Here is a 27,183-nt window from a genome sequence, read left to right as displayed (position 1 = left end):
GGGCGCATCGCACATGTGGCTCTGGGATCTTAGTTCCCTGAGCAGGGACTGAACCCAGGCCCACTGGGTGGTCAGGGGATTCGCTCATTTTGATGTTATAAAACTTTAGCTCTTCTGTGCCAGGAGTTGTATTTTAGACCAATCCCAGCACTAGCAGAAGGTCCTTGAAAGCATCTTGGAGATCATACTTCTAAGATTAGAGACAGAGCAATCCCATGCTGGTAGGACAAATCTAGGCACAGGCTGCGAGCTTCCTGGCCAAGAAAAAGGGGACCACAGTGAAGAGCCCTGGGCAGGGATAGTCTCAGTACCCTGTCCTGAGGCCTGGAAGGCCTCGGGGGGCTTGGGAAGTGCTACTTACGTTCTCCAGGGTCCCAAGATCAGGTTTGTGCCAGGTTTCAATTTTAATCAGGAAGTCTTCTTTCATGTACTCATTCTGCGGGAGGGGAAAGGACACCTTGCAGTCACTCGGCTCGAAGCTGCAGAGTAACTGCCCCTCACCACCCACTCTGGGCAGGCAGGAGCCCCCAGCCTCTGCCTGGTACCGACAGCTCACTGTACCGGGGGCCCACAGTACGCCAGGCGCACGGTACCTCACTCAGTCTTCACCCCAGCCTGTGAGGGCTGTGGCAACACGACCCTCACCTCACAGTTGAGGAAAGTGAAGTTCAGAGGGGACTTCCCAGGTCCACAGAGATAACAACAGACCTGGGCCTCAAACTCAGTTTTGTCTGACTTCAAAATTCACGTACTTAATCCTTGTATCTCTGCCATTCTCCTCGTGTGCAGGGTGTACAGGCTGACTGGCAGCGTGGGAAGAGCTCAGGGAGACTCCCGAGCCATCCGAGCGTGTTGCCCCCTTCCCCCACCACTAGCCAGCCTTCAGCTGAGGCTGAAGTTCTCAGCCTTTTAAGCCTTCATACTAATTATCATCTCTTCCCTTAGTGGTTTTAAAAACTGGAACTACTTAAAGGAGGAACATGTTAACCCCCTAACTCCTCAGTGGGAATCAGGCTCCCCGAAACTTCCTGTGTTTACCTGGATGAGGATTCTGCAGGGAGGACAGAGGGGGCGCTGACAGAGGGGCTGGGCAAGGAGAAGACCAGGCTGATGCCACAATCCTGCCTAGTGCTCACTGGGGTCAACAGATGCCCAAATGGGAATGCCCTGATCGGGTCAGCGGCACTGGAGTTTTCTGTACAGCCTTGAGGAGGCCAGGCCCGGGGCGGGCAGGGGACAGCCACGCGTCACTCTGTACACGTGAGACCTGGGGCTAGGACGCCACAGTCCTGACTACTGACTGCTGCAGCACCTACAAAACCACCTGCCAATGCAGCTTCAAGCAGGAGGGGACGGTGCCAATTAACAAGTTCCTCATCAGGACTGAAAGGATGAGGCCTCAAAAGCCCCAAACGTCACCCAGGACAAAGACAGGAATATCCAGGAGGCCCCAGGGCAGCTCCATTTTTCTTTCTCCTTTCCTTATAAATCATCTACAGTCCCAACGCCCCTGAAAATACTTACTGTGATAACTGCTCCACAGCAAGGACATAGAAAGAAGAGAGAAAAAGATTAATGAAGATGAATAAAATATCCACCCCTCACCCTGGGACCATGGAAGCAAAGACTTTTACTCCCTGGGGCTTACGCCACAGTCACCCTCCAAGTCCCAGCAAGTGCATTTGGGACCTCAAATGCACCACCTCCGAGTTTGACTCGTACACAAGTCCCTGAAGGCCGAATATGGGGTTTCATTAAAGGGATGCCACTACTGGCTCCTGGGGACTATTCCCAGCTGGGCAAGGACAGGGAGCAGCCCTGATGAGCTGAAGCACCGAGCCCCACGGCTCTGTGGTCAGACCATCCCCTGGTGTCCCCCTCCTCCCGCCCGGCCCCTGCTTCCAGGGGCACAGGGCAGGGCGCCGTAGGCCAGGAACTGTCTATCTGCCCTCTGCATCCTTCCTGTCACGGTAACCAAACCTCTCACCCGCCACACTCCTGCTCATTGTAATGAGACCCCCTCGGAAAGCACTGTTCAATTATTTATCAGAGAAAATGATGGCAGCTCTAATGTCACTGAGGAACGGACTAGCTTTCCTCCTGACCACAGCCCAGATCATTCGGTACTCTCTGAATTTAGGAGTTGGTGCAATTTTGGATGGATGCCCCCACTGCCCCCTCTGACAGCATGTGGGGCTAATAGTCAAGCTCCCTGACTCCAAAACTGAAACTAAGGTTACCTCTGAGACTGAGATGAGGACAAGCTGAAATATAAGGGATAAGATCCACCTCCTATGGAAACAACCCAAGAATAAGTGACAAGAACCTAGTGTACAGCACAGGGAATGCTACTCAATATTCTGTAATAACACACGGGAGAAGAATCAGAAAAAGAAAGAGTGTCTGTAGATGTATAACAGAATCATTATGCTGTACATATACCTGAAACTAACACAACACTGTAAATCAGCTACACTCCACTAAAATCAATAAAGGGAAAATGTTTTAAAAAGAAAGGAGAGAAAGAGAAACAACCCAAGAGACGATCTCAGTAACCTCCCTGAATCCAACGGAAGTTACTTGGAAGAAAGCAACAGATCAAGATGATAACTAAAAGGCTTATTGAAATAACTGCCCTGTTATTCGTTTAAAAAAAAGGAAATGATGGGTGCAATATCCATCAAGGGTGAGTCCAAAGAGACCAGCGTGGCAGCAGTTCTCTGGCGCTGTACGAAGGCCTGTCTAGCAGCCCCACCCTGAGTGTCAGGTTGGCCTGGTCTGATGACACGCGTCACCAGGGTTCTCCAACAAACCACCTGATTCTGAGTCTATGCTCCCCGAGCAGCTTTCTAGTTTGGCCTCTGCCGGGATGGAATGTGCTGATCGATACGTACAAGGGTCTGATCACTTAAGCAAGTGGATGATGTTCTCCACTACACGCTGGAATTTGGTTTCCCGAGTAGATGAGCCCACAAGGGAAGACAGTCCTACTTGGCAAACAGGAATATCTGGTTTCATTAGTCATTCTGTATTTCATTATAACTTAATATTTTGGCATTTCGGGGAGGGCGGGGGTGGGGGATACCTTTGGATATCAGCTCTTTCTAGGATCCTGAGAAGCAGATCCACTCAGTTCTGACAAATTGTGAATGTACAAGGGTGATGACCCCCCTTTAATGGCCTTTCATGCTAACATGGGTGAACAGACAATCCTCCCTAATCTTTTCCAGCCTCCCTGCTTCCAAACACCTCTGCACTCAGACAGTTCTCTTTTCTTCAAACTGCAACCCTAGGTAGTCTGGAAGAGCCTCAGTAAACTCTCTGCAGTTGGAAAACAGGGCTCTCCAATGAGACCAGTAAGGTCCTTCCCATGCTTCCAAGGCAAGGGGCGTAGGTTCAACCCCAAGACAGGGAACTAAGATCCCACATGCTGTGTGGTGTAGCAAAAAAAAAAAAAACAGAAATCCTCCCAAAACTATGTCTTTATTGAGATTGTATTCAGACAGGGTTAAGGTTAGAGGGAGAGGCAGGAGGAGAAATATTTATTTCCCTCTTCCTACTTTCTTTCCTTTTTTCATGGAGTGCTTCATGAATTTGCATGTCATCCTTGCACAGGGGCCATGCTAAACTCAGAATCATTCAAGTTTTAGTCTATGTGCTGTTAAAAGCAAGTGTCTCTTCCTGCTATCATTTACAGGCCCAGGCCCATCTTACCCTCTGCTCATGTCCCAACTCATGAGCATCGGGGGATAAGAAATAGAGAGAAATAAGGTTAAGAGGACAGAAAGAGCTGAGAACAAGTAGAATATTGCAAATCCATCTTCCTTCTACTCAGAACAAGGTCAGAACCTTCCAAAAGGCATGTGGAATTTTGCTCCACGCCCCATTATCCCTCTCACTTCAACTCTGATCTGCTTAGGCCAGCCTAAGAGTTCTGAACTAATAATCTTTCTCCCACCAGTCCCCAGCGGGAACTGGACACAGCCTTCCTTGTTCAGAGCTCTTTTAAAAGACCCATGTCTAACTGAACAGATCTAAGATTCAAACACTCATACTGCATGATGGTGGGTTCTGAATGTAAAGTCAGCACCCACTGAAGAAGCCAACCTCCTCTCCCTCACTGCCTGCCTCTCCTCTCCGTGGGGTATTTAGAAATTGGTTTTCTTCTTTTGGCCACGGATCAGAACAAGATGCTAATGAACATAAGGCGTCTAGAAAAATGCCCGTCAGCTGTAGCTCACTCTCCCCAGAACTACACAGAGGGCAGCAGCGGCTCAGCGGGCACAAGCTGTGAACCCAGAACCCCGCCCCGGGCATGCAGCAGTCCACACTACCCGCTTGCCTCCTTTATGCCAAGTTGGCTAAGGTTCTTATAATGCATGCTCAGTGCAGCTCTCTGAGACATCAGGAAAACTCACCCTTGGCCCCAGACCAGCCGCACCCAGCCACGGCGCACACTGTGTGTCTTTTAGGAAAGTGTGTGTGTGCTCCTTTTCCAAGAATTGAACAGCGTCCTGTCTGATGCTTAGGGAACAGCGATGTTTGCGTTTTCAGCTATAGCAATAAAACTCTAGGCATTACACATGCCAGGCCCCACCAATGACTGAGCATCTCCTGATACAAGGTTCTCGAGTGAACAAGGACCAGAGAGCAATGACCCTGTTTCTAGATGGCAGTCATTCCCTGAACAGGATGAGGACCACACAATTTTCCTCATCAGATACAATCTAGGGAGTGCTGGGTCCCCACAAATGAGAAGATAAGTGTCATAGTACATGTAAGCAGAGGCTGGCAGGAGGACCCCACAGCCAGACTGTCTTCACCAACAAATGCAGACCGGCTGGAGGGAAATCCTCGTAACTCACAGTCAAGTTCCAGGGACCTGGAGGGAACCCCCACCGAGGATATGCATCAGTAACAGCATGGGCTGTCCAAGAGGTCTGCTTCAAAACAACCCTCAAGACTTAGGAATTTTGAAAAGGGAATCCCAGAATGTCTAGAATAGAAAACCCAGAGACGAGACTAGTGAAGATTAAGAGAAGCCTTCCACTCCCACTCCCTCCTTCAACTATAGAACATGCTGGTCGAGTGGAAGGCGCTGACTCATGGCTCTTACCAGTGATCTCCCTCTTGCTGGGCCTCCCCTCCTCAAATCTGGTGTGCGGATGGCAGGTGTTACGTAACATACTTGGGGGATAGCTGTTTCTGAATCCTTTGTCATCACACATTGGGCTTATTTCAACACTTCTCCAATAATATCAGGGTTTTCCTTGCTACGTTTTCTGGTGTATAAGCCTGGTCTTTCACCCGGGCAAGAAGGTAACCCTAACAGGCTCTTTCCTATGACTGCCCCTCTCTTTTTTTAAAAAAAGAATCTTTTGGCCACATGGCATGCAGGATCTTACTTCTTACGACCAGGGATTGAGCCCATGACCCTTGCAGTGGCAGCACGCAGTGCTAACCGCCGGACCGCCAGGGACGTCCTGGACGGCCTCTCTCCAGAGTCCCTGAACCTCACAGTTGCTTTTCAAGCCAAACGTGAATATATACCATTAAGGCTGGAAACTTCAGCATCTAACACTAAGGGAGGGGTGTAAAAAGACCCTAGCATGTTCAAACAATGGAATTCTGTGCAACCATTAACCAATTTTTAAAAATAGACTATAGATAGTGACAGAAAATAGGTTTTCCACCTACTGAGTAAAAACGGGCAAGTTAATAATTAGTAACATTTGACCCAAAATTTGTCTGGAAAACACGTCTGGAGGCTTTACACACACACACACACACACACACACACACACACACACGTATATAAAAGCATTTTAAAAAAGGATTAGACAGAAAGACACTAAAATGTTAACAGCGACTAGAAAACGGAAGGATCATGGGTGATTACTTTCTTATGTTTGTATGTATTCTCCGAAACTTACCCAGAGGACATTACTTTTGTAATGAGTAAAAAAAATCACAATTATCATACTATCCCCAAATAGGAGGGACTGGTTCTGTGCGTCTTGGGCCGGGGCTCCTTGGTGGTTCCCACCCAGCTGGCTGCCAAACTGCACTAGGCGACACTGCCGCTCACCACCAGCCTGAAGAAAGACCCCAAGCTCATCCTTGCACTGGCTTAATCTGGAAAATGGAGGCGGGAGACACACCCCAACTCACTGCCACCCAGGGCCCACTTAACTACACCCTCTATCCACGGCGGGGCGGGGGCTGTACTCACCGGTTCTGCAGTAAGGGTAGGCATTCCATGCTTTTTCATGTATATTGAGGGCTCCCTCTGGGGCCAGCATTCGAACAAACGTGGGCACTTTGCTGTAGTGAGAAAAGGGTTATGAAGAGAAAAGGGGGAGAGAGTTAAAGACAGTGGGCTTCTGTGGTACACCCTCCAGGGCACAGTTCCAGTCTCTTCACTGGGGAGTTGACACTCTAGTTCTCACGAGACCAGGAGGTTACTCTGGTTGCATGCGAAGAGCCAGCAGTCAGAGCCCGACACCCCAGCTCCGCTGGCTACTAACATGCATCTGCAACCTGCCCCACGACCTGGCAGGAACAGCACAGCGGATGAGGCCCCAGGCTACCTGCCGTGGCTCATCAGTCCCCACGCTATCGTTACACACCCTTCCAGAGCTCACTGGGCCCAGGGCACGACACTACACCCTGTGAGGATGAGACGTCTCTGAGACTGGACCAGAATGACTGGCTGACCGACTTGGAATAGGGGATCCAAGATGATCTGATATGCTGGGGTCAGTTCTAGTGGCCAGGAGGGCCCCAGGGCCATCCTGCCTTTCAGGACAAAATAATTTCTTATCTCAAGTTACAGAACAACAGGTATATAAAGTATGAGCACTTTTTATTTTTTTTAAAGTATGTATATTCCTCTGCCTTAGTGTTATTAGTTTTTTAAAAATATTTATTTGGCTGCATTGAGTCTTAGTTGTGGCACGTGGGATCTAGTTTCCTGGCCAGGGACTGAACCTGGGCCCCCTGCATTGGGAGTGTGGAGTTTCAGTCACTGGTCCACCAGGGAAATCCTCCTCTACCTTAGTTTTTAACTGGTAATCTATGCAGTTTAGCAGGTGCCAATAACCTCATCAGCTTTGGTGCCTGAGGCCTCAGAAAGATGAGCTACCCCCAGGAGAGAGCAAACTTCAAACAGAGAGAGCAGTCCCCTGAGACCCACTCACTCACAGCCATACTCATTCAGGTGTCTGTGTGTGCCAGGCATGGGACACACGCACACATCACGCAGCCGTGGCCCCTGTCCTCGGGGAGCTTCCGTTCTAGTGCGGAGTGGAACTAATCAGGCAGAGCACTGTGAGGACACATGAATGGGGAGGTTCCCCAGGGAGAGGAAGGTTTATGTGAAAACACAGAGTCGTGAGTGGGTAGGGCTGAGCTAGACAAGAGGACGGGGGTGGGATGGGAAAAGCTGGGGGGAAGAGAGAGAAGTTCAGAGCAACTGGTATAAGGCATAAGGTGGGGAACACAGGAGAACTAGCAGAGGCTGAGCCACAGAAGATCCTGCATCTACACCACAGAGGATGGACTTTGTCCCGGGGGCAAAGGGCCATCTATAGCTCTAAAGCTGGGGAGCAACAGATCTGGACAGAATACTAGGAGCTGTGCGGAGTGGCAAATAATCCAGACAAGAGACTGGAAGGAAAGAGAAACGCTGATATAACCAAGGACATGGACTCAAAAGGACTTGATGTGATATGATGAAGAAGGTAGAGGGTGTGGTGAACCCATGGTTTTTGACCGGGAAGACTAACAGCTGACAGGAAGGCTTTGGTCCTTATGAGGAGAGGTGGCCATGGCACACAGCACTGTTGGTTTGGTTTTAGTTTTCTTTTTATAGCAGTTGGGTGTCTTGCGGTTAACAGCAGTGGTGGGGGTGGAATTCCCTGGTGGTGAAGTGGTTAGGACATGGGCTTTCATTGCTGTGGACCCGGGTTCAATCCCTGGTTGGGGGACTAACTCTCCATAAGCTGCATGACCTAGCCAATAAAAAGACTAGTGGTAGGCAGGTTCAAAGCTTCTACCCTCTCCATAAGGAAGAGGGTGAGACAGGGCCTACTCTCTACATGTACTCGACTACGTCTCGAGGAACCAACTGGTCCCTGCTACCAGCCTCACTATGTCTTTTCAAAGTTCTCATTAAAAAATGTTGGGCTGGCCAAAAAGTTTGTTGGGTTTTTCTGCAGCACCTTATGGAAAAACCCAAATGAACTTTTTGGCCAACCCAATACAAACGCACTACAAGGAAGGTTTGTCCTGAGCCTAACTCTCATCAATGGCTCAGAAAGAATGGGTAGGCAGTCAGCTCAAAGGTCGAAGGGGAGGTGTAGAGGGAAAAGAGCACAATGGCGAGGAAGTGGGATCGTGGTGAGATTTCCTCCCCCACTTCAGCGCTGCTCTGCACGCTCCGGCACTCACAGAACCGTGGACCAGCCCCCGGGCTGGCGCTTCTACATCCCTAGAGCAGACTTCAATTAGCAATTTTACCAAATGAAAATGGAACTGCTTTGTTCAGTTGAATTGACTAGAGATTAAGGTTCAGGTCTATGTTGCACAGCAATGCGAACGTACTTAATGCCACTTAACTTAAAAATGGTAAAAACAGTGAATCTTGTGTTGTGTACATCTTACCACAATTGTAAAAAGAAATTGAAGGCTTATTTTTTCCAGCAGTGGGTCGCTTCTAAAACAAGCTTGATTCAACATCCACTTGAGCTGGTCTAAGTTTACTATGACTTTCAACGTTCTTTTGGGCCAGTTTACAGTTTACGAAAATATTACTGTCTTGGTTAGGGATTCAGCAATTGTGTGATTTGCAACGGATTCTGGTACCCAAATCAGTTTGTGCAATACTTTTAAATACTTAACAGCTTCAAGGTAAAGAGAGGTACCAAAATTTCTCCAGGACCCGATTTTATAACATCAGAATTTAAAACACTATCTGAAGCCACAATTCTACTTTTAGGCACAATTTATTATAGATTTACACATACTAAACATATCACAGGATCTGTGCAGAAGGAGCTTTAGTGGAGGACTGCCTATGAACATGTGGAAATAACGGTAAATTTATTTCAAGATTGGCAAAACCACTGCCAGCACGTCTGTTCGTAGACTGCATGTGCTTTAAAAGAGGCCAAATATGCTGACAGTGAAACAGCCATGATAAGAAAAGAAAGAAGAGATCCCATCTCTGTCAGATAACATAACAATAAAGGAAATGAACACCCACTTACACACACACACACACACACACACTCTTTGTACTCACGGACAATGAAAGGGCCCACAAGAAGATAAGCACTATCCCTTCTAGGGACTAGGAGCCTGGTGGGGCAAGTAACACTTTAAAAACAAACAGAACAGCCCTTAAAAGAGCAAAGAAGAACCACCTCTACCCACTGTCACAGGTGAAACAACTTGAGTAACCAGCCAACACTACAAACACCCGCAATGGGCCGCCGTCTGCGCTCTGACAGCAGGCCCCACCCTGGCTCTGCTGCGGGCACCTACCTCTGTAAGTGGTAGATCTTGTGCGTGTATTGGCCTTTCTCGCCGTCCTTCTCATAGGGCTCGTTCACCAGGACCTCCACGCCTTCACCACCACCCGTTTCATTTTTGCTGGCCTCAGCCACAGAATACAGCTGCCCTACTTGATACTGAAGGAACACAGAGAGGGGAGTTACTGCCAACCCAGAATCTTCTTGAGGGCTGCACAGAGTCCTGTTGCCGGGAGCTGTCCACTGAGATGGCTCTGGGATCCCTGAATCCGGGGGCTCATCCCGTAGTTCCTAACGTGGCCTGGTCCAAATCTCCCCCAGAGCCACTGACAACGCTGCTCTGTGCCCCTTCTTTAGCCGTCAGAGGTGTCTAATTTCATCCTTCCCTTTTTCACATCCTCCTTCAAGGTTTAAGGAGGCAGGTGAATATACTTCATTTCATACCACTATCCAGAAAATAGATTATAGAATCCAAGGTAGTTTTTGCTCTGTGTCTGACTCTGGTCCCAGATTCCCAAACAAGATCGGGCTGGTTGCTAGAAGTCTCTTTATCCCATCCCCCTTAACAGACGTGACTTTCTGTAAACAAACGCACCCAATGCCCCGTGAAATCCACAACCCCTGCTGTCACACGGGCTCATCTTTTTGCTTCCGCTCCAGCACTGGGCCCCTCCTCCCCTGCCAGCACCTCAGGGAGAAGTCTTGCAGGCAACCAAATCTCCTGATGCTTTCCTGATTCCTGGTAGGGCTGAAGCAAGTGCCCTGCTTCTCGTGTTCCATAGCACAGATTCCTATCCCATGGTGCTGGCCAGATGCACCCTCTAGGTTGGCACTTACTAGGTGCCCAAAGCCTAGTTTTCCTTTATTTGGGTCACATGCCACCCTATCAAGTCACCAGTCAAGATTGCTGGCCTCCTCTGATCCCCTCAGGACAACACGGTATGAGGGCCAATGACCCGGGCAGTGCCCAGGCCTGGCCCTTCTGTTTAGAGGGGAAAACAAGGTGAGAAGAGAACAAACAGCAGCTGTTAAAGCAGGAAGTTACACCTATACCAAGGGATGCCTCTTCCCTGTCATGGCCAATGCCACGAGCCACAACAGTTTAGGGAGTATGAGGAAAAGAGAAAAAGGTACTTGATTACAGTTTGGGGGAGAGGTGGGGATCGAGATTGCCTCACCCCTCCACACTCCCTCCCCAAGCTCCTGGTACTCCCGGGAGCGAAAGACAAAGGTCTTTCTCTCCTTGAGATTAAAGCAGAAAAGCTGTGTCTCTGGGCAGCCACCGCAGAAGCTACTGTGTGCAGCAGCAAGGAGCAGTGCGGCTTCCCCCGCTCCGCCTCAGCCTTGGAAGGCCGCTCTAGCCGGCAGCCTCCCGAGCTCCGCAGGGACATTTCTGGGCAAAACCTGCGAGGTGAAGCAGCACGCCAGAACTCACTGTTCACCGCGAGGCTGGAAGAACCCACCTTCCAAAGCAAAGACACAGTACAAGTTGCCAAGGAAAGACCCAAGCAAACCAGCAAGGCTCAGTTGATCCCGTGAAGAGGCACATCTGGGTGAGAGCCAGTCACCCTGACCTTGCTACTCCGGAGTTACATCCAGGCTGCCTCAATGCCCCCACAGAGCCCCAGGCTGTCCCGGTGCCTTTCCAAGTCCAACCCCTAACAGAGGCGTCCATGAAAACCCCTAGCAAGTGGGTCAGGGTTTGGCTTAGCCAGGGATCCTAAGCAGCAGCAGTGAGTCTGTTTCAGAGTCATGAGAACATCCAACCACTGACTCAGCAATCCTGAAGGGCAGGCTGGGGAAAGGGCCTGGTGGAGGGGACTGGGTTGCTGGCTGGTGGTGCTGCCTGGGGAGGGGCCCGTGCATTGACTAATCCCCTTCGTTTGGTTCCTCTTCAGCTGCAGGAATCAGAGGGCAGGCTCTAAGAGGATCAGTGTGCTGGGCTGGCATCTTTCTCTTTTAATCTCTCTTGATATTCTGATCCTTTAATCCCAATGAGACATGTGAAGGCGGTTTTGTTAATCCAAAGGGGTGAGCAAGACTGGCCTCCACAAGCCACCAGCAAGGGACACTTTTCATATCAGAGGGTTCCCTTTGGCATCGGGGCTCCACACCCTGCAAAAACAGAAAGCAGCCAGACTCTGATGGCATAGAGGCGGGGGCTCGGGGTCAGAACATTAAATCAGATAAAGAGCCTTGGGGAGACCAGGACTGCAGCCTCCTCTGGCCCAGAACACTGCTCCCTGCCCTGGAGAGCTGCTCCTTTGCTCCTAAGAACTAAGGAAAACAGAGGCCCCACCACACTGGCAAATCTGGAAGTGGGAGCCCGGGAAGATGCGGTGGGTGGGCCTGGAACATGTCATGAAAAACAGCGCAGCTGTTGCTCCCACCCCCATGGCCCTGCCAAGCCAGGTACCAAAGGGGCCTGGTGCCGTGCATCTCTGGAAAGGAGAAGTAAAACAGCCCTATCCACAGGAGGGGGAAAAGGCGGGTGGGACTGAGTAAGAAACCGCTGGCGGACATAGTACGTTAAAGGACCAGGGCTCTCTGGCTCTGCTGCGGAGCATCTAGAAATCCTGCCCAGTTAGGCCAAAGGCTCTGGCCAGCCACACCCGATTTCACCCCAAACATTGACTCAAGCCATCGGGATGGTCATGAAGACAGGGTCTTCTCTCTTCTCTTCCCCTTCCCAAATGATAAAGCTCCAAGGGCCTCCAATTGGGAAGTGAATCCAACTGCCACGTGACACTGGGCTGTTTCCAGTCAGGACGGGTTATCAATAAAGACTCTGGGAAGACTGGTCATTATTTATTTCTTCTAGGGCTTCCCCACCCAAGATTTTCTGATCTTCTGGAACTAAGGTTCAGCCAACCAAAGAGCAGCTCCTGCTTCAACCTGACACAGGCCAAGCACCGCTTCCTCATTGGTGGTTTCTGGCTGGGAACGGGTTGACCATCATCAGGCTTACAGATGAAATCCCGACCTGTGCTTACTTCCTAAGCTTCTGCTTTCAGGCTTGGTTCACCCCACCTCACCACTTCCTCAAGGCTCCAAAAAAAAAAAAACAACAAACAAGCCACTGCAAACTGAAAACCAGCAATTGCAGACGCTCTCAAGGTGTCTTCCCCTTTCCCGCCCTTCGTGGCCCCACCATGAGCAATCAGCCCAGAGCTGCCCTAGACAAGTGCCGGCCCTCCTGCATCTGCCACCTGGCTCAGACACTCCCACTTGTCATTAAAGTCGAGAAACTCCCTGTAAGAAAAGATCCGTTTCACCCCTAAATGCCACTCTGAGGCGCTCCTGAATTTCCAGGGGACATCTGCCTCACTGGGGTATGGGACCCTGCTGTACAGCAGAGAGGGAGTCACCAGACCCCCAACAGCAGAGTTTCAGGGCAAGTGACATGCTGGGCCTTCTTGCCTGGTCTCCTGGTTTGGAAAATCATCACTTGCTATTTTTCATAAAGAGAACAAGGACCCCAAAAGAGATGGGTTAGCAGGGACCGCCCCCCACCCTCCAAGCCAACAGCTATCAGCCCAGGCACATGATTCCCAGGCCCCCAGTACATCTCAGGGGTCACAGCATCCACCCAGCCACCCCCTCGCCCAGGCTCTCAAGTCTCATTTCTCGTATCCTCCTCTCCCGGAACTCCCCTGTTGTGTCCGAGGTCCACCTCTGAGCCCTCCCCCAGGTTCCTATAGCTCTCAACAGAGATGCAGCCCACCCCGGGGGGCTGATGCCTGCCCACCCTCCTTCTCATCTCAAGTGTGCTGCGGGCTCTGTTGGCCCGGTCTCAACTTGCAAAGGACCATTTCTTATGTGGAACCAGGTGGAAGTGCTCAAGGGAGCTGACACTGCAGCGAAGAGCGGCTGTGGGCAGCACCGTGGCTGAGCAGCTTCACCCGAAGTTTAGCTCAGCTGGAAGCTGGGGGCTCTGGTGGTTCCGAAGGGATCAAAGAACAAGGCTGAGCTGGGAGAGGAGCGTGAACGAAGTTCAGAGGAAGGGCGGGACGAGGGAGGCTCCGGGGCAGTGTTCTGCTGTTCCGGAGGCCGACTCTGAGTCAGCTCGGCCTATGAACCTTCATGAGGTCAATCCTGCCAGATTGCCATTCACGGGGATGTCGGGCCCAAGAACCATAAAAGGACAGAGGCCAAGCCAAGCCCATTTATCATTCCCTGCCCTCCGTAAAAGGAGGGTTCTAGCCTCAGCCTTCTTCGCAGTCACCTAAGTGTGGCGAGGAAGGGCCTCGGAGATTTCAGCCCTGCTGGTCTGCTGCACAACCAGAGAGGGCCAGGCAGGCCTCCCTGTCAAGTCACGGAGGTCTCAGAAATGCACGTCCTTAATCTCCTCAGTAACATGTCCCCAGACGGGCAGAGTTCCAGCAGGTAGGGGGTGGGGGCTGGTTTTGTGTCTATCCACAGTTATCTTGCTGGCCAACAGCTTGAGGCAGGTCACACACAGTTGGTCAGATACATTAAGTGCCTTCCTGCAACTGAAAAACGCACCAGGAAAATTCACACTGAGTACTGACTATCTCCATGCTAGGACAAACACGAAAACCATGCGACAATACTCGTGAGGGCTGCCTGGAGCCCAGCTGAGCTGAGGGTCACAAGCAAGCATCTCCAACTCTGGATAAAAAGAGGAAAAGGACTTACCTCCTCTACAGACACAGGTAGGATGACTCGACTGCAAGAGAAGGAAAACAGAGGGTCAGCCTGGGGCTCTGAAAGCATCGTCCTGGAACGGTACTGAATGTGTTGCTGCCCATGACACTGCACTCACTGTCAGAACCCCAGCAGAGAATGGCCTCCTGAGTGCTTCAAGGCTGGGACCCTCGGTCCCTTCTGGCACCCCATTCAGAGCCCTGCGATTCAGCACACACCCATCCCCTCACCAGGCACTTCCTAGGCCTCTGGCTCATGTTTGGAGCTGTCTTCTCCTCCCTCTCCCCGACAAATACCTTCCCCAACAAGACTTGCTGATGAGTCTGCCTCTCTCTGTTAACACAGGAGGATCCATCCCTGTATACTCCGAAGCCAAGATGGGGATTCAGGCCCAAACAAGCAGACCCTGGAGACTGACATCTCTGGGGACCCCACCTCCCAACAGCAGCCCTCAACATGAAAAGTCAGGAAGGGGCCAAGTTCCTCGGAGCATTAATCACCCTAAGAGCACGCACCAACCATCTCAGGGCCAGCTATTACAAGCCACTACCACAAAGCCACTGAGAGAGGACACCTAACTCGTGTTCTGACCTCCAGAAGCTGTCCAAAGGCACCCCAACCCAACTTTCTTTTCCTTCTTCTCCATTTCCATGGCGACCAATTTTGCTGGGGGAACCGCCAGTCAGTCACCTGATGGAGAAGCCATGACCAGCAAAGCCCCAGACCGGTCAGAACTCCACACACACAGAGAAGTGCGAGGGCCAGGGCCCTGCTCAGGGTGGCTTGCATTTGTAACGCAGAGCAGTGGCCAACCCCCAGCTCAGAGCCCTGGGGTCTGAGAGTTGAGACAAAAAAGCTTGGCTGTATTCCTACCAATCAAGCCAGCTCCCAAGCTCAGATTCTCCATTCCCAGACCCTAGCTGGGAGCCCCTGGAGCCTCCTGCATTTTGCGGGCTCTGCTCTCCTTCCTGGACCACGGTTCTGCCAATCAGGACCCTTGCTCCAGGCTGGTAAATAACCCGCTCACTATTCTCTAGTCCTGCAAAGGTCCCCAGACAGCAAGAGGCACCCAGAGGGGTCTGAGAAAAACATCTCAGTCAAGGCAAGGCATGGAGCAGGAAAGTAGCAGGAAAAACAACATGGGTTCCAAGTCTCTACTGCCGGCTAACTCTCCTCCTCTAGGATGACTCAAATAACGTAAACCCTGCAGGTTTTTGGAAGCTGCCCCTAGTGCTCTCCTCCCATCAGTGAGAGCTGACAGCGCAGAGAAATACTTCCAATGTGGAGGCCACAATTTCTGCACCCTCAGAAGAAACTTCCTAGAAAACAATACACCTTTTATCTTCAAGAACAATGGTAAAAAAAAAAATCACATCCAAGAATTTGCAGAAATCAAGGAGAATTCTGCGAGAGGAAGTGTTGGACAACCTTCAGACTCTGGGTGGGCACTGAGTCTCCACCCGAAAGAGACCTGCATCAGTCAGTTCCTGACAGGATGCTCTGACGCTGTGACAGACAGCGGCACACCCAGATGCTTCTCCCTGGCTCCCTGGGAGCAAAACCACTTCAGCAGCAATAGGGTGCAACCGCAAAGGATGGGGCCACAGAGGCTGTGCGGGGCTCGGACTGGAGCCTCGCTCACTTCAGCATGACCTTCACTCGCAGTCTCTCTAGAGCTGCAGCGCTGCAGCCACAGCCAAGCGTCTCCGATGCCCCCCTCTGGGCTCCCCCCCACCCAGGGATGCACACACACACACATGCCCGAACACACTCAGGGCACAAGTTGAGCAGGAAGGAAATGCAGATGCCAAGCGGGTTCTGCATCCCTGGCACCTTGGACCTTTCCCTGGCGGGCTTCAAGAGGAGGAGAACAAAGACTGGGAGGGGGAGGCGCTCTCTTCAAAACTCGCTCAGATCTCTTCGGAAGGTCCCTTCCCTTCTCTACCTGACCGTTTGCACAAAAACTACAGGTTTCTACAGATGCTAGGATTCGACTGGGAATAGACAAAAGAACCAGGACAGTGGGAAAAGTCTGTCATCTGGACAGTCAGGATTAAAATTCAAAGTGCACCCGACCCTCCTCTTGCTGGCTTCCCAAGCAAGATTCTTCCTCCTCAGCACACAAAACTCTGCGCTCTGGCTGAATCAGCATCAGATTGGATGTCAAGTAACAGAGTGGAGGGACTTCGAAATAAAGCTCTTCAGATGAGGCGTCAAGCTGCGATGACACCCAGGTCTCTTCCCTTTGCTATCCAACACTCCACACTATGTCCTAAATGTCCTAAACACCTCCAAGGAGCAGGCCAGCTAGAACGGGGCAAAGTCCTTTCACTGACAAAATGGAAACAGCTCTCAGCACACCTGCCTGGCTACCAAGTGAGGTCCACCAGTTGCTCTCTACCCTGACATCTCCCACTTCCGGACACCTCCCACTTCCTGACTTCCTGGGCTTCTGCCTCAATGCTGTCCACCTGTCCTCCCCTCTAGGAAGTATGGTTTCCCTGAAAGTTCTTCATGTATACATCCAATCTCCCCTCTTCCCCATCCCCCTGTCCCCAGTCTCTCCTCTTGGAAGAAGGGAAAAAGAAAAGTCCTAAGATGTTTACTTGGAACCATGAGCTTCTGGAACGGATCGTCTCATATTTGAAAGATGTAGCAATCCAGACACCCCCACCTGTCATCCAGTCCCCTGGATTTCACGAGCAAGCCCATCTCCCTGAAATTCCTACCAGAAGTCACTCATGCCCCCCACCCCACCCACCCTCACTACTCAGAAACTCCCTCACTCTTCACCGGTTTTCCTCAGTCAATGGCTTGATGACAAACATCAATTCGTCACAGCAATTTCCCCATCTCTTTGTACCAAGACTGAGAATCCTCCAGAGGCAGGCTGGCCCTGCCCGCCCCACCTCCCCAACTCTAACAACATGTATATTTACTCACAATCATACTTTTTCCAAACTGTCTTCCTCCGTAACACCCTGGGCCTCTCCATCATCATAATCCTCTCACTTTAGCCCCTGCCCAATATTTTCTGAATTCCTCACCCTAGTGTCCCTAAGTCCCAAGCAATCATCCTTTTTCCTTGAATACTTCCTCCTGTGTGTCCAGCACTGAAGACACATGTCACACGGCCAGTCCCCTGCTATCTCCTCATACCCTTCCCCTGTCACTCAGCCTGGCCCGGACTCCCTAGTCCATTTCCTGTGTCTGCTTAACGCAGTCCTTGCCCTGATGCCTAAGGCAACACTCCTCACACCCCAGGTGGCCCTCCACACTCCACCCATCATCTCAACTCCATTCCAGAAGCTGTCTTACCTGATCTCCCAGGGCCCCTTGGCAGTATTCTGGCCCAAACCCCCCTCCCCACCCCTGGCCCTGTCTGCCCTTGTCTAACTGTTCCTGGACCACTCAGACAACTCCTCCCTCTCCTAGGGGTCCTCTCTGCCACTCCTGCAGCTCTGGCTGGCCCCTTCCTCCCTCAGCCTCCACTCCAGGACCACCCCACGTCTCATCCAGCGCTCTCGATTCCTCCTCATGCCCTGTCCCGCTCTCACTGTCCCCTTGACCTCATCCCAGGCCTGCCTGGCCCTCTTTGTCCCCTCAGCCTCTCTTCAGGCCTACCTGGTCCTCGCTGACCCTTGGGCCCCACCTCAGGTGCTGTATCCCTCCCTCTCCACCCCCGTTCGGCCCACCTCCGGCCCTGTCCGGCCCTGGCTGTCCCCTCAGCTCCTGCTGGGCCGCCCAATAACCCATCCAGCGCTCTCCATGCCGTCGGGCCCCGTCCGGCCGCAGCATCCCCTCCGCCAGGCCATCAGTCTCCCTGGTCGTCATCCTCGACTCTCCCTCCCTCCTCGCTTCCGCACGGCCGGCTGGACACTCACTACTCCTTGAGCAGCACCATGTCGCTTCGCGACTCGGCGGCTGCCTGCTGCCCGTCCAGCCTCCCGCCCGCTTCCTGACGGCCGCTCTTCCCGTGGCCCGGCCTGGCCCGGCTGCCTGTGCGCCTTCGTCGTGGTCTGCTCTGTCCCCGCCGCTCTCGCTGCGGTCGCCGCGCCGGCTCCTGCCACCCCGGCCTCGCCGCCTCCCGCGCCGCTGCCGACGCCGCCCGGAGCTCCGGTTCCGCAGCGCCGCGCGGGGGCGGGGCGTCTCTGCGGCAACCAGAGCGTCACGCGCCGCGCTGCGCGCTGACCTCAGCGCGGAGGCGGAGCCTTCTCGGGCCCGCCCCCTCCCGTCCTTAAGTGGGCCGCCGAGGCGGCCTGCGCGTCCCGAGTGGGTCCGCGCATAAGCAAGACCCGAGCAGCAGGCGGCGCCGACACCCAGGTGTCCCGCAGGGTCCTAGGGTGACTGTTCATCTGCAGGCGGAACAGATGCCACTGTGCGTTTGGGCCTGACCTGTGGTGTGGTTTGAGATCTAGGAAAGGTTGTATTAGAAAATGTTAATAATGGCCAAGTTTATGTGCACGTAAGGGCTTGACTCCTCACGACAGCTGTATATCAGAAATGTATTATTACTGTCCCCATTGACAGGTGAAGGGGAGGCAGAGGTCAAGAGACTAGCTCAAGAAAAAAAGAAGAGAAAGAGAGAGACACTTGCTCAAGTCCAAAGCTAGCATGTGATGGGGCCGAGGTTTTTACCCTGCAGTCAGTAGTCTAATATCCTTTATCCAAAAAGTTATTTACTGAGGGTCTGCTGTGCATCAAAATCTGTGCTTTTGTTGAGTGAGCAAGTGAAATGAAAGTGTTAGTTTCATTTCAGTCGTGTCCGACTCTGCAATCCTATGGCTGTAGCCCACCAGGCTCCTCTGTCCATGGATTCTCCAGTTAAGAATACTGGAGAGTGGGTTGCCATTCCATTTTCCGGGGGATCTTCCCCACCCAGGGATTAAACCCAGATCTCCTGCATTGCAGGGCAAATTCTTTACCATCTGAACCAACAGGGAAGCTTGAGTGAGCAAGGCAGATATCATCTTGCCCTTAGGGAACTCAAGATCACCTGGGGGTGGTAGGTAGGTGGATGGAGGGGCAGCCAGGCAGTTAGGATGAAAAGGACTGTGAGAGGTGAAATACAGGTTTGGTGGGGTCACACTGGGGAGGTGTAGTCAGCACAGGCATTCTAGAGGAAGAAGTTCTAAGCTGAACTCTGCAGGGGGCTGAGGTGGGAAGAGGTATGGGACAGAGTTGATGCAATGGCTGGGGGCCAGAGGGCCAGCATGTACTTCAGGGGAACTGAAAGAAGTGACTGCTGCATAAAGTTTGAGGGCTGAGGAGCTGTAGTGGGGTGGGGCGGGCAGAGTATGCAGTTCCTGGGGGTGCTAAGGTGTTTGGAGTCCATCCTCAGGGCATGGGCAGGCATCTATGGATTTTAAGCAGGTCTGTAAGCAGGTCTGGTATTTGACAGCTGGAAGAAAAGGGCACTCAGGGAACCGGAAAGGAAACAGGGAGAACCTGCGTGAGGAGGCCTCTGCAGAAGTCCAGGTAGAGTTGGACTAAGACAATGATGGTGAAAGGGGGGGAAAGAAAGACAGAGATGGATTCAGGAGCAACTCAGGAGGTAAAATCAGCAATACTCTATTGACTAATTAGCTGGGAGTGTGACAGTGAGAAAGGAGGGATGAAAACTTCCTGGGTTTCTGGCCTGGGAATCTGGGTGGATGGCATAGTCTTCAGGAAAAAGGGAACAAAGGAAGATTTGCAGATGGGAAGACAATGGCTAAAATGGAGCAGGACCCTGTGGGGCCCTCCCAGGGACAGATCCTTTCTGTGTCTCCCGTTTGCTGTTTATAAGAGACAGGTGTTACGCAGCCTTGTACACCTTTCCTTGAGTTCCAAAGGGCAGATTCAAACAGTTGCTAATCCAAGAAGGGAGGGAATGCAGAAACAAAGGTGAAGCAGTAAAACAGTATCTTTGAGTTCTTCTTTTGGAACTAAGGCCCCCACCCCCAGGTGGAGGATGGTAACTCCAGGCTGAGCACAAGATTCCTGGAATACCAACTTGTTAGCTCATCACCAATCAATTAGAAGAAAATTATTTAATAATTGCCATGTGCTGGCTCTTTCCAGGAAGTAAGTAATCTGGAGCTTGCAGTCTAGTTGGGAAGACTACATCTACTCATTCACTCCGTAAAATATTGATTGAACTCTTTGCCCACTCCTGGGCCTTGTTCTAGGCACTCAGAATACAGGGGTGACCAAGAAAAACAAAATCCTTCTGAAACAGGAGGGAAGGGGGCAGGACACAAGCTTTAAAAGAATGACATAGCACATGATGAAAACTAGTTAAAGATTGGACTTCTGGTGGACCTTGAACCTCCTTATGTGCTCATTATAATACATTATACATTCAGTCATGTTTGACTGTTTGTGACCCCATGGACTGTAGCTCGCCAGACTCCTCTGTCCATGGGATTCTCCAGGCAAGAATACTGGAATGGGTTGCCATTCCTTTCTCCAAGGTATCTTCCCAACCTAGGAATCGAACCCAGGTCTCCTGCTTTGTGGGCAGATTCTTTACTGTCTGAGCCACCAGGGAAGCCCTTTGTAATTAATGGCACACCTACCAGTACCTAGACAGCTCCAAGGCTGACCATCAAAGACCAAAAAGTGGGCAGTTGCCCAATTCCTGGAAATCTCCCCCAAATAGTTGGAATAATCCTCCTCCTCATTAGCCTGTTAAATTACCCAGCCCATAAAAACTACCATGTGATACCTCAGGAGCTCTCCCCTTCTGAGATGACCCACACTCTGTTTGTGGAGTGTGTTTCTCTCTAAATAAATCCACTTCTCTTTTATTTTCAGTTGTGTTGGGTCTCCATTACTGCGTGCAGGCTTTTCTCTGGTTGTGGCCCGTGGGGGCTACGCTTCATTGCAGTGCGTGGACTTCCCGTGTGGTGGCTCTTGTTGCGGCGGAGTACAGGCTCTAGGCTCAGGGCTTCAGTAGTTGCAGCACAGGGGCTCAGTAGTTGTGGTGCATGGGCCATTGCTCCACGGCATGTGGAATCTTCCTGGACCAGGACTTGAGCCCGTGATCCCTGCAATGGCAGGTGGATTCTTAACCACTGTGCCACCAGGGAAATCCAATAAATCCACTTCTTACCTATCATTTTGTCTCCCACTGAATTCTTTCTGCGTCAAGACATCAAGAACCTGAGCTTCATTAAGTTCTCAAACCAGGTGTGGTTGTTTGCTGCTGCTGCTAAGTCGCTTCAGTCATGTCCGACTCTGTGTGACCCCATAGACAGCAGCCCACCAGTCCCCCGGTCCCTGGGATTCTCCAGGCAAGAACACTGGAGTGGGTTGCCATTTCCTTCTCCAATGCATGAAAGTGAAAGTGAAAGTGAAGTCGATCAGTCGTGTCCGACTCTTTGCGACCCCATGGACTGCAGCCTACCAGGCTCCTCCATCCATGGGATTTTCCAGGCAAGAATACTGGAGTGGGTTGCTATTTCCTTCTGCAAGGGATTGTCCCAACCCATGAATCAAACCCATGGCTCCTGCACTGCAGGCAGATTCTTTACCCCTGAGCCACCAGGGAAGCCTGAGACCTATGTGATCTCAATTAAAAGACTGTGGGTTTAAGTCCCAGTCTCAGTTCTAACCGAGTTTGAGTCTCAGCATGTGGGCTCAGGTCCCAAATCTGAGTTGTACGGTTTCACTTCCCTTGTTTGGTGGGGTTAGGCAGACTATAAACAAATGCAGAAACAACTTCCAGTAGAGGTGAATGTTAAGAAGATGCTGAACAAGGTGACTGTGGGCAGTGAAGGTGGTATTAGATGGGTGGTCAGGGAAGACTCTTAGAAGAAGCCATGTTTTGGGACCTCCCTGACGGCCCAGTGGTTAGGACTCAGTGCTTTCACTGCTGGGGTTCACATTCAATCCCTGGTTGGGGAACTAAGATCCCATAAGCCACGCTTTGCCGCCAGAAAAAAATTTAAAAAGAAGAGGTCATGTTTAGATAGAAACCTGAATCAGAGTTGAGATGAGGGAGTCTGGAGGGCCTGCCAGGCAGTGAGGGAAATATAAAGCAACGCAACCATTAAATTACCCGAGAAACACCTTCCATGTGGAGGAATTCACAGAGAGGAGGCCTCGCACTTGCAGAAAACTGTACCGAGTGATGGAGGTCACTGGCCATAAAGGTGACCGTGTGTGACACAAAGGACAGTGCTGGAAAGAGTCCAAGGAGAGGCTCCTGGGCTGGAGGGGTGAAGGAAGTGTCTAGGGACAAGGTGGCGATGAGTATCTGGCTAGAAGAGGGGATTGTCATCTTTGCAGGGAAAGGAACACATGCAAAGGGGCAGAGTCAGGGTTCTAGGTGGACAGAATCTGGGGAGTGGGGAGGCCAGGGTAGAGCCTTCAGTCGGAGCATAAGGGGTTCATTTGATAGACACACACACAGCCAGGACAGAATATGGGGCCCTGAGAGACAAGTTAGAGATCTGACCTTAAGGAATCCGCATTCCTTATCACTCAGGATCAACTTGGAGAAGGAAATGGCAACCCATTCCAGTATTCTTGCCTAAAGAATCCTGTGGATGGAGAAGCCTGGTGGGCTGCTGTCCGTAGGGTTGCACAGGGTCGGACGCGACTGAAGCAATTTAGCAGCAGCAGCAGAAGCAGAATCAACTGCTGGCCAGATTTTTACCACACCTGCTTCATTTCTTTTCTGAAACATCATGTCATCTCTGCCCTCCATATACCCATGTGCATTCTAGAAATAGGGATATTTTCTTCTGAATCCACAATGCCATTATCACACTGAACAAAACTGGTCATCTCTTACCCAGTTCATATTCAAATGTCCCTAATCATCTAAAAAATATTATTTTAGAGTTTATTTTAAATACATTTGGTATCTGAACAATGTCTGCCTTTTTTTTCCCTCCACATTTTATTCTCAGGTGTTCTGTTTCTTACATCTCTTCTTCTAACAAGCTTTGCTTCTGGCGTACATAACAGTTAGGCCTTGGAATTTCCCTGGTGGCCCAGTGGCTAAGACTGCACTCCCAACACCTGATCAGGGAACTAGATCCCATATGCTGCAACTAAAAGAAAAGATCCCACGTGCCCACGTGCTGCAACTAAGACCTAGTGTAGCCAAATGAAAAAAAAAAAAGATCAAAACCTTACATGCAGGGCCCACAGCACTCTCCAGAGTGCCTCACTGTGAGCCAACGATCCCACTGTGGGAATGAACCCCTGGTGCCTGATGCCCTGGAGTTCCAGTCCTACCACTTCCTACCTGTGTGACCTTGTGCAAGTTGCTTAACCTCTCTGGGCCTCACCTCCTTCATTTGTAAAATGGAGACAATGGTAGTGGCCGCCTTGTGGACTTGCTGGATGTCCGTAGATGAGGCAATAGGCGTAAAGCAGTTTCATGCAGCGCGTGGCATATTTCTGTATGACCGTTCTGGAGGAAGGGGGGCCTGTGAGGAAGGACCCCTCGAGGCTACGTGTATATGCTCCTGGCTGAGCCGGCGAGAAGAACGTGAATCTCCGGTATCATAGCAATCTTTCTGTCTCACACATCTCTATCTCTCTTCCTCTATCTGTACCCATCTTTTCTCCATCTCTCTAGCTGCCCCTGTCTCCTTCTGTCTCTCCTCTCCATCTCTCGGTATCTCTCTCTGTTGATCTCTCTTTATCTCACATCTAGAAGTCTCTCTGTATCTCTCTCTGTCTCTCCCTTTCTCTTTTTGTTCTCTCTGTGCCCCTTCTGTCTCTCTCTTTCTGTTCCTCTGTAACTCTCTGTCGGTGCTCTCTCTGTCTCTTTAATCTCTCTTGCTATCTCCTCTCTGTGTTTCTCTTTGCCTCTTCCTGTGTCACGTCCCTGCTCGTCTCCCTCTCTCTGTCTCTCTTCATCCCTGCCATCTTGGTCTTTGTTCCTGCGCTCTGGGTAGTGATCCGCTCTCTCTTGGACTCCCCCTGTCTCCTTTGCACTGTTGATGTCTGCGCCTCTCACAGTCCTGGCCCTCCGTGTGGATGCTCCTGGCTGGCTGGCCCTTCTTACCGCCTCGGTCGCAGCCACACCTGTAACCCATCTCTGGGTATCGCGGGGAGACTGTGTTTCACTGTTTCCATCCTCAGCTCGGTCCCTTCCTGCCTGCTGAAAGCATACTCTTCTCCCAGCCTTGGCCTCAGCCAGTTTCAGCCTCTTTTTGGTTTATTTCTCTCTCGCTCACTCTTTTTTAAAAGCAGTTTTATTCATTTGTTTATTTTTGGCTGTGCTGGGTCTTTGTTCCTGCACGGGCTTTTCTCTAGCTGTGGTGAGTGGGGGCTACCCTCTGGTTGCCGTGTGCAGGCTTCTCATTGTCGTGGCTTCTCTCGTAGAGCGCAGGCTGTAGGGCGCACGGGCTTCAGTAGCTGCATATGGGCTCAGTAGTCGTGTTTCCCCAGCTCTAGGGCACAGACTCAATAGCATGTGGGATCGTCCCAGATCAGGGATTGAACCCTTGTCTCCTGCATTGGCAGCCAGATTCTTTACCACTGAGCCACCAGGGAAGCCCTCTCTCTCTTTTTAAAACTTCATCCTCCAGTATTTATCGAGCATCTGTTGCATGCCCGGCACCATTCAAGACTCTAGAGTTTATCGTGGCAAAGCAGTATCCATGCTAGCTCTTGGGGGCATTCGTGATATTGGGGAGACAGACAGACAGGAGGGCAGACGAAGCATGGCCCTGCCTTGGCCTTGCCCCCCTGAGCAGAGGAGTGCATAGGCCAGGCTGGGTCTGTGAGTTTGGCTGGCTGTGCCCTGCGCTGGGCCTGATGATTCCTTGTCCCTAAACAGGGCCTGAGGGTCACTCTAGAAGCCGGACTAGAGGGTTTAACCACTTGGTCACTGGACAGCACTCATGATGCCCCAGGCTGGGGAGACACAGGTAGAAAGTCCCAGCCCACGTGGGGCACAGTCCAGACAAACACAGTATCAGTGGGAGGGAGGGAACAGTGGCGCCCTGGACTTGACCTTCTCCCTCTCTCCCTGCCTCCAGCAGAGTTTGGCCTGCACACGGTGAAAAGCCATTTGAGCAGCCGTGATCTTTAAAATAAATTTCTCTGAAATTTCATCTGAAAATGGGTTTGTTTTACATAAAACTCAGAATTCCCAGCTTCTTTTGTAAAAATCAGGAGATCAGGCAACAGTGGGCTCGTTCCCACAGGGCCTTGAAGGGTTAGAGCTGTGTCAAGGCTGTCCTCTTAGCTGGGGCTGTGGCCTCCAGATCCCTGAGGTGCCCCCCAGGTCCTCTTGTGTCCCTGGCAGAGAGGTCACTGTCCAGCGGCCCTTACGTCATCATGCTGGGGTTCTACTTATACTAGAAAACTCGTTCTCCACTGTGTCTGCATCAAAAGCGGGAAAACGAAGGTCACAGTGCAGGGATGTGGCGGAGCGTGGCTTTTGAGCTTGCAATCCTGATGAGTAGAAGCCCTCATGAACCTCCATTTACCATCTCTGCCCTGTGTGCCATGCAGGGGTCCTACCCCGTCCCCAGCTGGCTCCTGAGGCCACCTACCTCCCTGCCCAGGGCCTCAATGCCCTCTACCCTAGAGGATTGGGAACCAAGCTTCAGACAACCAGGCTGCCCTCTCCCCTCCCTAGCAGTGAGGGTCTCCCTGGGGCTTCTCTGAGGAAGCCCAGTGGCTCTTCTTTCCTGCTGCCTTTGCCCAGGGCCCAACTTTGTGGGAAACCCATAGAAGAAGCAGGTGTGCCCATGACTGCTGACTCAGGACAAAAGCCGAGGGTCAAGAATGAGTACCTGCCTTAGAACTGGAATTCCCAGCTGCCTTGGGCTCCCTCCACCACCGAGGTCCCCTCCTCGGTCCCTCCCCCAGCTCTGGGGTCAGGGAGCACATTTCAGACAGGTGATGGGCAAGACAAGTGGCAAGTGAATGTGTGACTCAGACAGAAAGAGACACAGGGGCCAAGGGGGAAGCAGTTCTTGGCCATTCTCGGCAGATGTTTATTCAGTGCTTACTGTGTGCCAGGAAGCCAGGTGCTAGAAACAGCAAAGGGCCAGGAAGAGTCAGGGTCAGCTGCTGAGCTGTCAGTGACAAGACATTGACCCCGGTTGACATGGGAACAGATTAACCCTTCAGGCACCACTCTGAGGGCCTGGGCTGGGTCCTTGGACAGAGCCTGGGCCTTTCTACCCACCAAAAGAGATTCAGCGAGGCATGACCCTCTCTCTCTTTGTCAAAGGAGAGATAAGCTCCCACACCCTCCTCTAAACACGTTCACACCCGACGTGCCTGGAATTATACCCCAGACGTCAACACACACATGCACACACATGCACACAAAGGCACACAGGCGGTTTTACAAGGAGGTGGCGTGAAGGTGTTGTCCACAAGCTGTGCTCTGAGTCACCCACCTCAACGTAAAACTGTCAAGAGTGCCCGAACATCCCCCATTTAGAGATTATCTTGAGAAGCTTTTTGGCCAAGTCTCTTACCAAAATGCGAAAGACGTCAAAGTGAACAGGGGGACAACTTCTTAAGGCTTTTGCTGAGAGAGGGTGGTCCTGAGAGGGGGAGGGATCAGAAGAAACAGACCTCACTTCCTTTACTTGGCCAAAGTCCCAGGCAGAGCTGCCTGAAGTCTGTCCTGTTACACGGGCGGGAGAGGGTGTGTGCGGATGGTCCTTATCCCCTGTGCTGTCTGCTCCGCTCCAGGGTCATAAAAATAATTCTATCACTGGTTAAGTGCCTACTAAGTGCCAGGTACAATAACGTACAACTGCTTGACGTCCAGGTCCACTGAGTCTCCGGGGGCGGGGGTAACACTTCCATTTTACAGATGAGAAACCGAGGCTCAAGACTTGTCTATGGTCACAAGATAATAGGCGTGGTGGGGCCTCTAACCTCTGCCCTTCCCTCATCGCCTCCTCAGCACAGGGAGGTAGAGTCTCACTCTGGGAAGGGTTGAGCAGCCGGAGGCCCTAGTTCGGTCTTGGATCTGCTTGGGAGGCTGAGAAGGGCTGACTCCAGG

At 51.6% G+C, this 27,183-nt stretch overlaps 1 protein-coding gene and 1 pseudogene across 2 annotated transcripts in view; both read right to left on the bottom strand.

Moving 5' to 3' along the window:
• Positions 1 to 18,337, bottom strand: part of PITPNA (phosphatidylinositol transfer protein alpha) — a 35,816-nt gene extending 17,479 nt beyond the window's left edge. Inside the window, exons 1-6 of one of the 2 annotated variants that reach the window (XM_086359809.1) lie at positions 18,086 to 18,337; positions 14,193 to 14,223; positions 9,547 to 9,692; positions 6,233 to 6,324; positions 1,525 to 1,532; positions 362 to 436 (exon numbers count right to left, since the gene is read on the bottom strand). In XM_086359809.1, the coding sequence (XP_086215935.1) occupies positions 362 to 436; positions 1,525 to 1,532; positions 6,233 to 6,324; positions 9,547 to 9,692; positions 14,193 to 14,223; positions 18,086 to 18,105 (372 nt within the window). In that variant the 5' untranslated portion in view covers positions 18,106 to 18,337. Of the gene's footprint in view, positions 1 to 361; positions 1,254 to 1,524; positions 1,533 to 6,232; positions 6,325 to 9,546; positions 9,693 to 14,192; positions 14,224 to 18,085 lie in introns of those variants that run through there. The other variant, XR_015148106.1, reaches the window with a different exon arrangement.
• LOC147352359 (U6 spliceosomal RNA) lies at positions 3,571 to 3,671 on the bottom strand (annotated as a pseudogene).
• Positions 18,338 to 27,183: the final 8,846 nt, after the last annotated feature.

This window comes from Bos grunniens, chromosome 19 (assembly GCF_055505025.1).
Source record: "Bos grunniens cultivar Pamir isolate PY7600 chromosome 19, Bosgru_T2T1.0, whole genome shotgun sequence".
Classification (NCBI taxonomy): domain Eukaryota; kingdom Metazoa; phylum Chordata; class Mammalia; order Artiodactyla; family Bovidae; genus Bos; species Bos grunniens.
This window is presented reverse-complemented; position numbering and strand designations above follow the sequence as displayed.